At 38.3% G+C, this 16638-nt stretch overlaps 1 protein-coding gene across 1 annotated transcript; it reads right to left on the bottom strand.

Moving 5' to 3' along the window:
• Nucleotides 1–4842: 4842 nt before the first annotated feature.
• Mesh1 (Metazoan SpoT homolog-1) lies at nucleotides 4843–14117 on the bottom strand. Its single transcript, XM_083136445.1, has 2 exons — nucleotides 13991–14117; nucleotides 4843–7044 (listed from the first exon to the last, which is right to left on the bottom strand). Exons 1-2 carry the CDS (start codon nucleotides 14115–14117, stop codon nucleotides 6620–6622), a joined length of 552 nt encoding a protein of 183 aa, XP_082992571.1. The 3' UTR covers nucleotides 4843–6619.
• Nucleotides 14118–16638: the final 2521 nt, after the last annotated feature.

The raw sequence follows: 16638 nt of genomic DNA, 5'->3' as shown, positions 1-16638 counted from the left end.
GGCACACAAAAATTGAAAAAAAAAAGGCAAAATAAACCGAAAAAGGCACATTTAGAAGTCGCTTACTTTTATCTATAATTTCTGGCAAAATGTTAAAATCTAAATTGGGAAGAGCATTTCGATTTTCTCCGTCTTGATTGCACTTAACTACAAGGTGTTTTTTTAAGTTCTCAACATTCATTGATGTAGTCTGTGAGAGAGAATGTTTTTCATAATAGAAAATGATCTTTCTACTTCGACGGAAGTTATTGGAGCATACATAAAACAAGCTAATGTAGCTGGACTCATTTTGGTAACAGCATTTTCACCTTTTAGAATATCACAAATTATTTCAAGTCCTCATTTGCACTTTTCCGCAACAGCTGACCCCTTTTCTCCTGGCACTTCCATCATCTGCTGCATAGATTCCTCGAAGATTTTTATGAATGCTATACTTGTAATTGTCTCTGGCAATGCACCATAATGTGCAAAAATAAACTTGAATAGCACAGGAGTTTTTTCACTTCACGAATTGAAGCCACTTCATTTTCTGGAAGAGTATCTATCACCTCACTGATTTTTTCAAGGTTGTTAGCATAATATATAGCTGCTGATATCCAGGTTCCCCATCTGGTCAAGATTGGTTGCGGAGGTAAACTAAGCTCAGATGCAACTTCCTTAAATTTTCGGGTTCGAGAGGGAGATTTCAGAAATATCTTATTTGTGTTCGAAATCAACCTGTCCACTTCATCAGTCAATCATGCACAAGGAAATGTTAACCGAAAGGCAATATCCTAACTGAGCATGAAATACATTTTTCTCACACTTTACTCCTTCAGCAATGTTGAAACATGCATGAGTTCAATATTACTTAAATAAGGCGAAAATTATTCACATAATAAACGGAAGAAAAATAAATGCCAACAACGTTTTTTGGGAGGAAAATAATTTATATACACATTTTTTTTAAAAAAATGGTCAAATTTCATTGAAAAGGGCAAAAAAAGGCATTATAATTAAAAATAGGCAGTGGGGTCCCAAATAGGCAAAATGAAAAGGCTTCTAAAACATTCGAAACAACATAAGAAACGTATATCCGGAAAAATTTTATCAATATATGCAGTAGATAAAAAGAGGCATTTTGCCAAACTTCCGGGCTCTAGTAATAACCAAATATTAATTTTCTAAACAAATTTTCATTTATATCATTTTCAAAATTATCTACAAAAAAGTTACTTGTTGATATGAAAAATGAATTACGTATGTATCATTTGCTGCATAATATTAGGGTGGCACCAGAAATTATGCGTGAATTATTGGCTGTGGAAATTATTCATGAATTTTGGCAAGACATGAAATAAGGTATAAGCGGAGGTTTTCTCTATTCCATTATTTTCTCCGTAGACATGAAACATTGCAACTTTTATTAATCTAAAACCTATTAAATTTATACATGTTTATAAATGCCCTGAGGCAAGTTTCTCTCAGTTATTTCATTCATTTTTTCAGGATGAAAAAGAAAGCTACACAGAAAATAAACCAAAATTTTCTCAATTCGTGTACTTTTTTAGTGTCTTTTACAGAACAATCTATCTACAAACGGAAGATATTACAAAATAATATATCTTGAAGTTGATTAGGTAATTTTTTTGTTACACTGGAATGATACAAACACTTTATATTGTCAATATTTTTGTGTATGGAAGGAGGGTGAGAGTCAGTAATATGTAAGGTTGGAATAGAGAAAACATCTGCTTGTATCTTTGAATTTTTGGAAAGTTCACCTTGAAAAACAGGAATTATACTTGAATTTTATCATGGTCCTAGTGAACACCATGAATCTTTTTGCGTTATCCACACTCAAAACACTCCACCTTTTGTCTGTGAGGATCATTTCATGTGCTGAAAATTATCTTTCAACAGAAACATAGTCAGTAGTGCTAATTTGAATGCTGAAATATTACTTCGCAAGGCGTGAATGACAAAAAGGACCGAACTGACGTGAAATTGAGCAGGGCCACACAGATCAGAAGTTTGCACTTGGGACTGTGCAGGCAGTAGAGACGATTGGGTGCCAAAACTGAGGAGAGGAAGGGGGGGGGCAAGGACAGTTTACTTTATCTTAGTAGGCAAGGCTTAGCATTAAGAGTCTATAGTGCAGGGGTAAAAAGTAAGGGGGAAATGTCCCCCTTCGCCGCCACTGTCTGCAGGTAACAGTGACATCAGACATTTTTGTTTTGTTCAAAGCTTTGATAAACATCATACACTTGGAGGGAGGGAAATCGACAGAAAACATGTTTCAAACATGCCAGTAATTGAATTATTTCGCCACCAAACCCAGTAAATACCAGTGGTGTAGTATGGGCATTTCGGGTGGGAACGCCAAGTCCTTTTTTGCTTAATAATTTACTTATGGTATTAGTCGCCATAGGTATTGTTTATTTGCCTGAAGTCAGCTGGGTTTTCAATAAAACATCATCTATGCATGTTTTAGCTAGAACATGAGATGCCTCACTTTCACTTTGGAACAAATGTTTTGAACTCTGGTGTTTTATACCTTTCTGCATGACGCAAGTCTTTAGAAAACCTACCTGAATCACAAGCGCCTCTGCACAACAGTAGACGTCATTGTTGTGGATGATCCAACTACTGATTGATTTGGTTTATTTTACTTTGCTTTTCTACCACTTTTGGTTAATTGCAAATTTGAATATGAGTGATGATATTGATGAAGAAGGGACACTCATAAAGAACACCCATGCTCACGCCGGGATTCGAACCAGGGACCTCTGTCGTCTTGGCGCGCTGTGCAAAACACTCTGACATGGAGGTGGGTGGATAATCCAAGTATCGTACACTCTACTGACGTAACAGTGTCGATTAGTAATTCAGACCACTGTTTATTGCATCTTGGAATGGTGATAAACATTTTAAAATAATTTTGTCCACAGACCATTTGATGTTAAGAGTTTTCAAATGAATGCTAAACATTTCCATTGACACAATATTAAGCAGTTAGATACTAACGAAATAATAAAAAAAGAATAGTTTTGCAGGTTAAGTGGTAGAGCAGGCACAGGCTGAACTTCTACCAGGAGGACTTCACCAACTTATTTCACAAAAACCATGTTGATCTTTTAGTTTTTAATACACATCGCGGTTCGTGCGATAAATTATACAATGCAATGGTCATTAAGAAATGGTATATTTGAGTTTGGTAAAGTTATGTCAGTCAATATTGCGCATTGTAGCATCCCATAGCACAAGTGGCACGAGCGCGAAGAACTCGGTAGGAATTCTACAGCTGTCGTCTGCATCAGAAGGCAGGAAGGGTCACATGAACCAATCACGGTAGACCTCTCCTCCGTACGCTGGCGTATGAGAGAGTTTTTATGCGCATGCTGTAGAGATCCAATCTTTCCCTCCAGAAAGGCAGCAAGGAATATAGAGTTATTTACGCCGAACCTGCCCGGCGTCCAGGCAAAAAAGGCATTGAAAAAAATTCTTGAACAAGTGTTGTTAGTGGAGTGTTGCAAGTGGATCGCGAAAAATAGCTATTATAATGCCATGAAGGTCAAACATATATGAAATTAGTCAAGATTTACTTTATATTTACAGCATTTAAGTATTTTTGAAATTTTAAATCTGGGAACGCCGGGCGTATGGGCGTAGTATAACGCTACGCCACTGGTAAATACCTCTGAGAGATATAAAAATCCTGTAAAACCTAAAAAAAAGTTTAATTAAGATGCATAAACCTAAAATAGGTTCTAACAAGCTAAATAGGTTATTTTAGGCACTATAAAATTTAGTCAGTTGTTTCGTTTTTTTATGAAACGCCGATATAACTTATTTCTTATTTACCTGCAAAGGAAAAAATAGGTTAAAAACCTGAAGTCCGATGTCTGGTCATGACCTGTTGTAAAGCATCTTGGCTATCATTCCTATCTTTCCTGCCGGATCTCACTTTAAACTGTGGGTCCAGTCCCGATTAGCCTTACTGTGCATAAAGTGGACTTAAGACACCAACTCAATCAACTCCTGTGTGAATCTTGATATCATCTCCCTACTTCTCTCATTTATGTGTCCCTTCCCTGATGTCCTTCAATTGCTCAGTATGTACTTCGCTTTGTACATACATGGGATATTTTATCTTATCCCTTTAAATAAAGAAGAAATTTATCATAGCCCATACTTTATTAGTTGAACGACATATTACATTAAGTGATTTGATTTATTTGTTGTATTTAACTTGGCTTTTCTTCCACTTTTGGCTAATCGCAAAGATGAGGATAAAGATGAAATAGATGAAGGAACAATCACAAACACAAACACACATGGGCATATCACAAAACCACAAAAAAGCTCCACATAGAATTGTACTGGCTGCAAGTCCAGACACCATAGTCTCATTAGTCTGCTAAATGCATTGGGTTGGCAGGTTAGAGTATAAATTCATGAGACAATTATTGAAAATATGGATCAAAATCAGTTTTCCCTCCAAAATTCGCTATCCCTCTGTAATCCGTTATCCTTCCAGAACCTATGTTGCCTCCATAATTCTTCTCGCTCCAAAATCCTGACCGGATTTTATCCAAAATCCGGATTCCCTCTGAAATCCAGATTTTATCCGAAATTCAGATACCCTCTGAAATCGGGATAGTATATTTTCCTAATCCGGATTTTTTTTTGGCCAACCCTCCATGGAACATATAACAGGCAATGTGCAGCTACCATTTTGAACTCTCACGTCCTGGTGTTGCCTACATGGCGGCCGGATGGAAGTTCAAATTTCGTAAAAATAAGTTGTTTGTTAAATTTCTTTTTTTTTTCAACTTGATAATGATTTTTTCTCCAGTCATATGCTTCTAGCCTAACCTGTACTGAAGAAAATTAGGTATAATTTGTAACTAGCGTTTGTAGTTCCTGAGATATAAAATTTTATTCAAAAGCTTGCAGAATTAAATTTCCTGCCGAAAACACTTCCAGCATTGCCACCTACACCAGTATGTGACGACATGTCAGGGTTAATACAAAATGTAGAATATTTATATGCCAAATTTATTATCTCAAAGTTTTGTACTTTTCATTTTAATTTTTTTTTGATGAACGAACCACAACCATTTTAAAATGCTACAAGAATAGTAACAAAGCACTCGCACATAAAAAATATAAGTTCCACATTTCTTGTGGAAGATTTTAATTGTCTATCAATTTTAATGATGCTCCCCCGTCATTTGTGAATGAGATGGTAATCAATGATACGAGAGTCACTATTTATATTTTGAGCCTTGGCAACACTGATTGAAGTTAGGCGCGATTTGATGTTTGCACGGAATCGTCTGGCATTATTGACCATAACGTACTTGAAATGTTTTGTCAATAGTTTGATTTGTGTTGTTTATGTTGCCTTGGAGATTGCGTGACAACAATAAAATGGAATTAACTTGTGAACATTTTCGTGCGATGATTTTTTACGATTTTCGACGTGGATTACTAAGACAAGAGTGCATCGATCAACTTACTTCCACATTTGGCGATGAAGCCCCATCCTTTGCCACTGTGAAACGCTGGTATAACGAATTTAAGCGTGGCCGCCATTTGCTCACCGACGAGATTCGCGAATGTCGTCCAAAATCAGTTGTTGTTCAAGAAAACATTGATGCTGTGCAAAACCTAATACTGCAAGATCGTCATGTGACATACTGTGAGATTGAGGCAACCATAGGCATTAGTTCCAACAGCATATATAAAATATTACATGATCATTTAGCTGTGAGAAAGGTATGTTCTCGTTGGATCCCACACAATTTGACAAAAACTCAAAAAGACGCTCGCGTCAATTGGTGCAAACAAATGCTCAATAAATACAATCGTGGTGCTTCAAAAGACGTATATAAGATTGTAACAGGTGACGAATCATGGATATATGCATATGAGCCGGAACGTAAACAGCAGTCGACTGTATGGGTGTTTCAAGATGAACCCAATCCAACAAAAGTTGTTCGCGCTCGAAGCACATCGAAACAAATGGTTGCCTGTTTTTTCAGGAAAAATATGGAAACTGTGCCTTTAGAGGAACGTAGAACGGTCAACTCTGAATGGTACACAACAATTTGTTTGCCAGAGGTCTTCGGTCAAATACGGAAAACAAACAAACGCCGTCGGATCATTCTTCATCAAGAAAATGCCAGCTGTCACACATCTCGTCTAACAACCGACTTTATGAACAGTCAAAAAATCGAATTGATGGGTCATCCGCCGTACATTCCTGATTTGGCACCCAATGACTTCTTCTTGTTCCTGAATGTCAAGAATAAATTGTGTGGACAACGATTTTCATCGGCGGAAGACACCGTTGATGCGTTCAAAAACCATATTATGGAGGTGTCTCGAAGATTGGAAAAACTGCTTTGACAAATGGTTCAAACAAATGCAAAAGTGTATTGACCATAAAGGAGAATACTTCGAAAAACAATAAAGCAGTTTTCAATGCCAAATTCCTGTTTTTTCATTGTTAGGCTCAAAATATAAATAGTGACCCTCGTAGGCATTATTTCCACAAGCAGTGTGGAACTTTTGTTGTTTACATGTGGGTAATCAACTATTCACTTAACATTAACTAGAAGAAACATTTTTATCACAATACTTCTCTCTTAGCAAACAAACTGTCCAAAAGCCCCTCTAGTGCACTGTTTGTACCACGTAATCCTTGTACAACTTTTTTGGCCCACACAAAATATTCATGAACTCGTTCTTCTGACCATCCTTCGGGAGTGGCCCTTTCCAGGTCCCTGAGGTTGTACAGCTTATCAGCCAACTTGACTAACTTCGCTTCGTGGCTCTTGGAGGGTGCATGCACGATTTGAAGTCGCTTTCTCTCTTCTTTGGGTAGTGATTTGTCATCAGTCACCTCTTTTACTATATCACAAACTTTTTTCCCAAATGCTTCCTCTATTTCTTCGAAGGTGGTGTCTGTATCTTCTACGGTGTCATGTAGCACAGCAGCTTGTATAACGGTTGGATCCATTATGCTTCCTTCCTCGGTCAATATATAGGCAACACCTGGTACAGAGAACAATGCAATACTCAGTCTGTATAATATCGGGTGATCCATTTACAATGCAACCCGGAGTAGGGGATAGTACAACTTTTGAACCGGAAGTGGTACACACATAATCCTTATACCAAATTGAAGCCTTGTTCCTGCATATATTTTTAAACTGGGGAACAATGATCAGATTTCATTAGTGTCCACGCTGTGTTGCCAGATATAACATGATTTTTTTTTTTTTTTTACAAAGCATGAAAAATGGCATATAATATTTAGTTTGGTTAGGTGGATTAGCTCGGCAGCTATGGCAGTGAAAAAAGAAATGTTCATTTCTACCGATACCCAATCGGATGAGGCATCTTTAATGGGGAACTGGGAAAATCATTGTTCTTAGAAATTAAGACTGTGCATTGGCAACACTGCTGGTGTTTCAGTGCCACAAAGGGTGTGTTTCAAAACTGTATACATCATGCAATTACTGTAAACAATAAAAAAGAAACTTGGAAATTTTCATGTGTTACATGCACCTGGCAACATGCGATGAGATTACATTTTCCCCTGCGTGGAAAGAAACAGAGGAAAGGCCAGTCGTGTTCCGTCGGCAGTGCGTATTGTTATTGAGTGTTGTTGGTCTCCTTGTAAGGTTCATTTTGTGTTGTGTTTATTGATTTACTGTTAAGTTATTCTTGTTTGGTGCAATGATGTACTCTACAGAGGAAAAGGTTTTCATCATTGAACATTATTTTCGTTCAAATTCATATGCCACAGTGAGAGCTGAATTTCAAGAACAGTTTCCCAATGCTAGTCTTCCAGATAAGACAACAATATGTAGACTTGTTTGAAAATTTCGTCAGATGTGATCCGTACACGGAAAAAAAAAAGAAAAACTAGAAACAAAGTCATATTCTTATGCAAGAGATTCTTGGAACTGTTCAACAGCGTATTTCACAATCACCAAGGAAATCTGTATGTAAGCTTGTGGCACAAGCAAATTTACTAACAACGACAACTTACAGGGCTTTAAAAATGGTGCACCTATGCGCATATAAGGTACAGGTTGTTCAAGAACTTGTATTGGACAAGGTGTTCTTCAGCGATGAAGCTTGGTTTCATCTTAATGGTTATGTCAACAGTCAGAATTCCAGATACTGGTCAACTGACAATCCACATCCCCTAAAGGTAGGTGTGTGGTGCGCAATGTCACGGCACCGAATAGTCAGACTTTTTTTTTTCCACTACAGTCGGTGGCACAGTATACCATGAACTTATCACGCAATTTATTTATTTTATTTGCTGGATATTGATAAACGTGATTGTTCATGGGGCAACATGTCATACGTAAAAAATGAAACGTTAGACATGTTGAACGACTTTTTTGGTGACCGGATAATAAGCAAAGACTTATGACCCAGTCGCTCCCCTGACTTTTTCCTCTGGGGTTACTTCAAGCAAGATATATACAAAAATAATCCTCGAACTATAAAAGACCTGGAAACAAATATTCGCGGAGCCATTGAGAATATTAACATTTCTAGTCTTTGTGCAGTTGCTGCCAACATGGTGAACCTGTGTTTGGATGAAAACGGCAGGCACTTCCAGTATCTGCTGTAAAGCTGAAAATTCCATTCCTGATCCATAGCATGGTTGCCAGGTGCATGTAAGTAACACTATTTTCATGCAAATTTCCAAGTTTCTTTTTTATCGTCTTCAGTAATTGCATGATGTATAGTTTCGAAACACACCTTTTTTGGCACTTAAACACCAGCAGTGTTGCCAATGCACAGTCTTAATTTCTAAGAACAACGATTTTTCCCAGTTCCCCCTCATCCGATTGGCTATCGGTAGAAATGAACATTTCCTTTTTCACTGCCATAGATGCCGAGCTAATCCACCTTACCAAACTAAAAATTACTGACGGCATGTCCGTACATGTGTGCTATGTGCCATTTTTTAAGCTTTGAAAAACAATTAATTTACACTTCCTGTTACATCTGGCAACACTGTGTGGACACTAATGAAATCCAATCATTGTTCCCCAGTTTAAAAATATATGCATGAACAAGGCTTCAATTTGGTATAAGGATACCACTTCCGGTTCAAAAGTTGTATCACAAACTCTGGGTTGCATTGTAAATGCAACACCCTGTATAATAATTAGATATATGAGGCAGCTTCAACTTCCTTCTCAATTTACATAAGATTTAAGTGGGAGACGCTATGGAGACCATGAGCAAGCAAATGCTGATGGAAATTGAGTTCAAATTTTCACCACCTGTGGGAAATGTGGTGCTTAGAATTAAAATTTCCGAACTCGGAACCCTCTGGAGCCCATTAGAGCAACGGATTGTGGTGTAACTTGGTACAGAGGCTATAGAGACAATAAGGAAGCAAATGCCGATGGAAAAAAATAGTTCAAATTTTCACCAGCAGGTGCACTGAATTAACAAAACCAGAATCGGACATTCAAAACTTTAGTTTATGTCAGTACAGAATTGTTCAGTATGCATGCCATCAACGGGAAGAACTCTTTGGAAGCGTAAGACAGCACAATGACTCAACAGCAGGATGTTGTTAACTGTGCACTAGGTATCAGTGCCACATTTCCACCTGGTGGTGAAAATTTGAACTAATTCATTTTTGTCAGCATTCACTTCACCTCACTGAAAGGAATCATTGCCCTTTGCTCCTATAACAGAGAGCAAGAACTCATATAAACCACAAAGCAAGAACTCAATAAACCACAATAATATTTCTCAGGATGTAGTAAAAACTGAACTCGAACCTTACTATAAGGTTTAGTCCTTGTGTACTGGATTCCAAGATACAGTAGGTTTCAAAAGTCTCTCAACCCAAACTTTGAAAATTTATATCATGAAAACCATAAGAGATATTTACACCAGGTTTTCTGCATTGTAAAGCTTTATCAGTTGAGATATTTTCAATGCTTAACATTCAAGTTTACGCCATACAGAAAAAAATAACTAGTGGAAGGCAGCATTAAATTTTTTGTAGAATTCTACTTTTCAGTGAGAAAAATATAGGAGAAATTATCGAAAGGTCATAATTAGGCATCTGATGACTGATGCCATGTCAATCTGTCATTTGTCAATTAGTCATGTGCAGCATCTGCTGACAAAATTTCAACCTGCTAGCGTTGCCACCTAAGGTGATATGCACCTAAAATGCCACTTTTTCACTTAACCCAATATTCGCCAGTCATAAATCCATCACTAAGTAATGAAGTCCAGTATTTGCACATACTCCCTGTTTTCCTCTGGCTTTCACCACATCATATGGCTTCATTAGGAGATAAGACAAGAATAGTGAAAGTTTAAAAATGTGAGGAAATAAGGTTAAAAAGGTATCTTAAACTTTGACTAGTCTTGTCTCAGCTCAGAGGCTGATGCCGGCAGAGATCCACCGGTGGTTGTGTGAGGTATATAGACCAGTATGGTCAAACGATGGTGCAGACAATTCACGGAAGGCCAATGTGCACGATCCCAAACAGCTGAGCGTGTGTGGGCTCTTTTGCATCACTTCAAGTGGGAGATCTTTGACCTCCCCCTCCATAACAGCTCGAACCTCATGGCTAAGGACTTTAATCTCTTCCATCAGCTGAAGTAGTTTCTGGCAGGACAAGGTTTTGACAGCGACACTGCCGTACAGACAGTTTCAGTCATTAATGGCAGACATACATGGCACGGACATATAAAATTTAGTGCCATGCTACTACAAATGTCAGAACAATTGTGGTGAATATGTTGAAAAATAGGTTATGAGTAACTGTAGTAATGCAATAAATGTTTATTACTACTGATGTTCTTGTTATATTTTATGGCTAATTGGAACTTACTTCTAGATGCACCTCGTACACATGGCTTCTATTACACACAAATAGCATCAAAGATGTTAAAAATACATATAAGTACTTTAATGTGTTGAAAATTTCATAAGTACATTAAAAGTTTTATCTCAAGAAGACCACTTCTTTGCAAAAATGTCATGTAAACATTTCTTAAGTTTGCTGTTTGTTCCACGCAAACTGTCCACAGCATGTTTGGAGCTTAGGAAGTATTCAGTGATATGCCTCTTTGCCCAACCTTCAGGTACTGAATTACCGACTTCCCTTAAATTGTACAGTTCATCAGCTAACATCTCCAATTTTGCCTCTGCTGTTTTGTGAGTACTTTTTTTCTTCAGTATTTTCCTGTCTTCCACAGGTACTGTACCCCCTGGAGAAAGTGAAATGCTTTGCACAGTTTATGCAGATTATGTTGTTTATGAACGATTTCAGTCGATTTTTGCTAGTGGAAATGTTTTGTTGTGAAGTAAAGTATGTCTGTTACCTTAGCGTGCTACTTTACCATGTAGCAGAACAGCCCGAAGGCTTCGTGCAAGTGAATATAGCATCCAAAACAACTTTCCACAACAACAGCTGTAATATTACGTAGTTAGGTTAGGATTGCTAGGTACTGATAGTGATTTTTATGAATGTTCTTTCACTATTTTAGTGTGCATACAACAGTTTTATTAACAAAAAGCTGCGAAAGTACTCCGAAATTGCAGGTTTTAACTTACATGGGTCATACTTTGTGATCAAATATCTCCGTTGTTTGTGCTTTCCTTGCATAAAACATTAAAATCTGTCAAAAAAAAATTGACGTAATTCTCGAGGGGGTACAGTGGTTAGGCTCCCCAAATCCTTTCACCTTACACCTTCATGTGGTCTTCTCTGCTCTGAGCAATTTATGTTTATTGTTTAACATCTTGTTTTTTTAAAAAACAAAAAAAATCTTATTTCTTTCTAGACAGTAAATTCTAACAACGAAAAAAAATGTTTGAGTATATAAAGGGCATGGGAAGGGCCTCCAAAAGGTATGCTCATCCCCAGGTTCCCCCCACAATGTAGGGTTTTGCAGTTTATAGGTCCGGCACTGGGAAGCAATCTGTTGTGGAAAAAATGCCTTGCTCGCAATTCCCCTCTGAAAAAAGAATATTCCTATCAAGCAACCCACGTCCTTGTGGTTCCACGATCATTTCCCAGAATGGGCACGGTCAAAGCAAATTATTGTAGGGAGTCAGCACCCCTGTTGTGTCCCCACGCTTTTGATGGGCAATTGTTCTCCCATTTAAATACATGGGAAATTTTATGCTGAATGTGCTGCTATTACATTGCAAGTTTAATTTCACCTTAACCTCAGAAATTATGACTGAACATGATAGACAAATAATCAGTGCTGTGAAACCAAGACTTTTAATAAGACAATCGTCAACAACAGACAATCGTCAACAACAGAAAATATATGTGAACTAAAAAAAAGGCTTAAAATTTACACTACTTGTTTATGTCACTTGCAATTTTCATAATTTAAGTGCCTTTCTTGTGAATTTGGTAAAGAATAATACATAATAATTACACATGACTGTACTTTTATATTTAGTTATTAATAACAGATTCCTTGTTCTCAAACCAAGAGAAAATTATGGTTCATCTCTTGTAGTAAAGTATTACCGATTATAGGCATCGCCAGAAATTTTTGTAGGGAGATTAGGCCACTGATAAAACGTGTATAGTAATAAAAATAATAATACCTATTATAAACGATTGAAAATAAACAAGTTTTATTTCAAGTTTACTGTTATTATTATGGTCAGAAGGAGTTTACAATACCGCACCACTCTCCTATTTCTATGAAATTTCGCCTACTCACTAATTGAGACCTCCTAATCATGAATCTGCATGTAATAATTGGCAGTCAAATATGGAAATGTAGAGAAAAACGAAATAAACTATGTTTTCCTAACGTAACGTAACCCTACCGTAACAACAGCAGCTCTACGGAAGATGCCATTTTCCCAACATGAAGAAATCAGCATGCAATACACCATTGCCAAACTTACCTAATCAAACGAAATAATATTTTTCCATTGTATTTTTGCTAATGGAACCTAACCTAACCTCGTAGGCATTCCCCGTGTGACGTGTGTGTCCCAGCATTCTTCCATGCTGAAGACAATGTAACTGAGAACGCAACAGTGTGGCAACGCTGAAGACAGCGTAACGAATTGGATCTCACTTGTCGCACAATACTTGACCAACCTTGTGTTCTGACATCAAGGCAGAAAGCTTTTCAATTTTAGTGTGTTTAGTTCTCTTAGAGTAAATAATAATGCTTCGTTGTATTTATGCTAATGGAACCTAACCTAACCTCGTAGGCATTCCTCGTCTGATGTCAGAACACAAGGTAGGAAAACTGTTGTGCGACAAGAAAGGTTGTAGCTAATTGCGAAAGAATCATGGTTCTCAATTGCTTTGTATGGAGAATCATCGTCGTATTTAACAAGGTTATTCTACAACGTCTACACGTTATTTTACAATTTCCATGCTTGACCGCCAATTATTAGATGCAGATTCATGATTAGGAGGTCTCAATTAGTGAGTATGCGAAATTTCATAGAAATTGGAGAGTGGTCCGGTATTATGAACTCATGCCGCTAGGGGGAATTTTTTACTCAAAGTTTATATTGTGTGATCTCACAATAAAGTCCTTAATTTTTGGAAGATGTACGAAGGTGTACGCGCCAAACGGCATTGTCCGTCGGAGAATTAATTTTCAACAAAGAACATGAATATCCGCTATGAAACATTCCCACATCACACAAAACACCTTCCAGATGTTAGACAATGCTACAGGAACTTATTTTCTTCTGTAAAAATGAAGAAATCTGTCCCCGGGAATAGCAGACTAGTACCACAATAAAATTAACATTAACAAGCTTTCTGTTTATGTTGTACCTTCAAATGAACGATGTCAATTAAGGGTGGGCGGGGCTCTATGAACTGTTTCGACAACCCCAGACACCTGTGTCATAGATACCACAGTGTTTTGAACAGTATCGTGTTTTTCTCGAATTGTCACTTGTTACATAAAAGGTGTTTTTCTAATCTAAGCATACCTATAGGATGGTTGATATAGGGAGTTTTTTCTGGGTCCTTTCTTCTCTGGTTTCTGTGCTTAATTGCTGCAAAATTAACGCATTTTACCAAAGACGACATCATCTGTTCTAATGACATGTTCGCCATTGTAGATAACAATGTTGCCAGATATTGATCTCTACTTTCCTCAATGATACACAGTGTTGCCAGCAATTTGAATGCACAAGTCGCTAAACGGCTAAACTTCGTAATAAAATGCGCTAGAGTGGGTGCGTTTCTAAAGTCCCCATTTCGGCTTAAAAATCCTGGGTACGGGCAGCGAGAAATTTTTTTACAAACAGCTATGTCACATCCAGTTGAATTATCCAATCAGAGGCGAGGATTTGTTTCACGCGCTTTTCTGTCTCTTCGCCCCCTGGTCTCCACCTGCTGCCCATTCCCGCGTAGCTCTGTCGTCTGCCCGATGAACGGTTCTGGTGAAGAGTTTGTTGTAACTTTTGCAAGGGATATCGGCATGGCAACGAACCATAGGCGTGCGCACGGGGATGCAAGAGGGGGCAGGTGCCTTCCATAATATTCTTACTTAGAAATTTTGTGTAAAGGAATCTAATCACCGTATGGCCGTATGCACGAACGAAGATCAAATTTTAAACTCGGATCGGGAAAGGATCACTGGAAAATTCCATTGCACGAAGACGGTTCAACACTTGATCGCGATTTAGGAACATCAAAACGAGTTTATCTTCTGATCGGCCATTCGCGACCGTTTTGGTGCCTGATCCTGGTTCACGATACTGACGCTTCGACTGCAGGCAGTTGTTTTTTAATATAAAAAGAGCGGAAAGTGATATCGAGGGCGTGCAAACGCTAGATATGTTGGATGTACAATGGGCCCGTTCCGAAAGTCGCACGAGTTTAACGCGTTAAACGAGTTATGGCAACTGGCCGTTCCATAAGTGCATCTGTGCGTTTCGTGAGGTTCATTATGCTGTCCCAAAAGTCGCATTCCGTGCGTCTCGTGCAAGAACGAGATTTACCAAACGCACGGGTCAGGAAGCTGGTTTGTTCAGTGAGAATCGTCTGCTGCCTGCAGACACCGCGGGTGCATGATGCACTAGTTCGGAAATTGTATAATTTTAACAGAGTGATATGAAGCAACATGCACAAGGTGAGTGTTCCTCAACTGTTCTTACAATGTGATTAAAATGAGTAACAGTACCCGCAGTAGAGTGTATTTCTGTCAGAAGGAAATGCCTTCCGCTGGACGCCATGCGGAAAATTTTTATAAACAAAACGCTGCGCCTGCGCTCTCGTCTAGAGCGTCCCATAAGTCTGTAAAAATAACTGGTTTCACCAGGTTCACGAGCCCAGTTACTTTCGTTCGATTCGTTCGTTTCGTTACAGGGTTGGCATGTTTAAAATAAAAGTGTTTTAAACGTTTAAAACACACGGCTTTGTTTTTTTTACAAATGTTTTAAACGTTTAAAACAATGTGTTTTAAACATGTTTTTTTTAGAAGTGTTTAAAACATATTTTGGTACTTGATATTTTATAGTCTGTGATAATTTTTTTTGTTTGGCAACCCTGTCTTTTCATTAAATCTCCGCGCTTTCCAGATTTCACTAGTGCACCGCTGATGCACGCTTCGGTTTTCCGTATTTCACCGGGGTGCACCAAAGCTTTCACCAGGTTATACCATAGAGGAGTTAGGGAGTAGAGGATTATCCCACATTTAAACCTCGCTGCGCTTTGAAATTGCATTTCCATCGGTGGCCAGTAGATGGCGTGGCTGTCTTCTTTTGCTGTTTCCAGCACAAATTGGGGGGAGAGCTCTTTCGGTGACAGTCACGTGGGTTTCAAACGTCCTTATTGGTCAGATCTCTTGTATGCCATCAAGGCTGTTACCAATGGAAAGGGCTTCCTTTTTCGCTGGTTCCCTTCCAAGCACCGCTGTTAGGGGTGGGGTGAAGAGATGGGATGGGTGATGCGTTTCCGCCACCGCAAAGTTCTTCGGAATCTTTTACTCGAAAGTAAGGTTGCCTTTCCTATGCAATTAACAGATTCTTTGAGTGTTTATTTGAAGGCGGAATTGGGAATGTAAAATGTAGGCATTTTCAACTGGCGCCTGAATTTTCAAATTCAGTTCTCAAAAAACTTTTTTAAAAAATATTTCAACTTCGCTTGTGGAAATTTTCATTACCACTTTTGAAATAACGAGTACAGTGTGTGGGCCTCCCCGATGGCTCAGTGGTAGCGTCGTCGCCTTGTAATCAAGGGGTTCCGGGTTCGATACTCGGTGGAGCTACAAGTGGTTCGGATCCCACTTTAAACTGTAGGTCTAGTCCCGATTGGCCTGAGCAAAAAGAAAAAAATAATAGCTCATAACTGAAGTACAAACGGGGGGCGGCGAATTCCATGCACCGGCGCAACAATCATTTCTTGACTGCAACAATCTTTACTCGGCCTTGCCGCACAAGAAATGAAAATGAACTGAATAGCGTGAAATTCAAATAATTTTTGTTTCACTTTGCTCGAAATAAAATCGTTTCTTTAAGATAGAGTGACCATTCGTCTCGTTTTGACCGGGAGAGTCCCGTTTCATAGGCGTGTCCCAGTTGTTCCGTCGATATTATACAAGAAACACTATTTGTCCCGTTTTTTAAAAGTC

The sequence above is a fragment of the Lepisma saccharinum genome, chromosome 15 (assembly GCF_977018435.1).
Source record: "Lepisma saccharinum chromosome 15, izLepSacc3.1, whole genome shotgun sequence".
Classification (NCBI taxonomy): domain Eukaryota; kingdom Metazoa; phylum Arthropoda; class Insecta; order Zygentoma; family Lepismatidae; genus Lepisma; species Lepisma saccharinum.
This window is presented reverse-complemented; position numbering and strand designations above follow the sequence as displayed.

Excerpts from the sequence above, each read along its gene's own strand:
- Mesh1 (XM_083136445.1), bottom strand. The coding sequence starts at position 14,117 with ATGGCGAACATGTCATTAGAACAGATGATGTCGTCTTTGGTAAAATGC. Across the intron at positions 7,045-13,990 it reads CTATATCAACCATCCTATAG|GTGTTGCCTATATATTGACC; the intron begins GTATGCTTAGAT and ends TCTCTGTACCAG.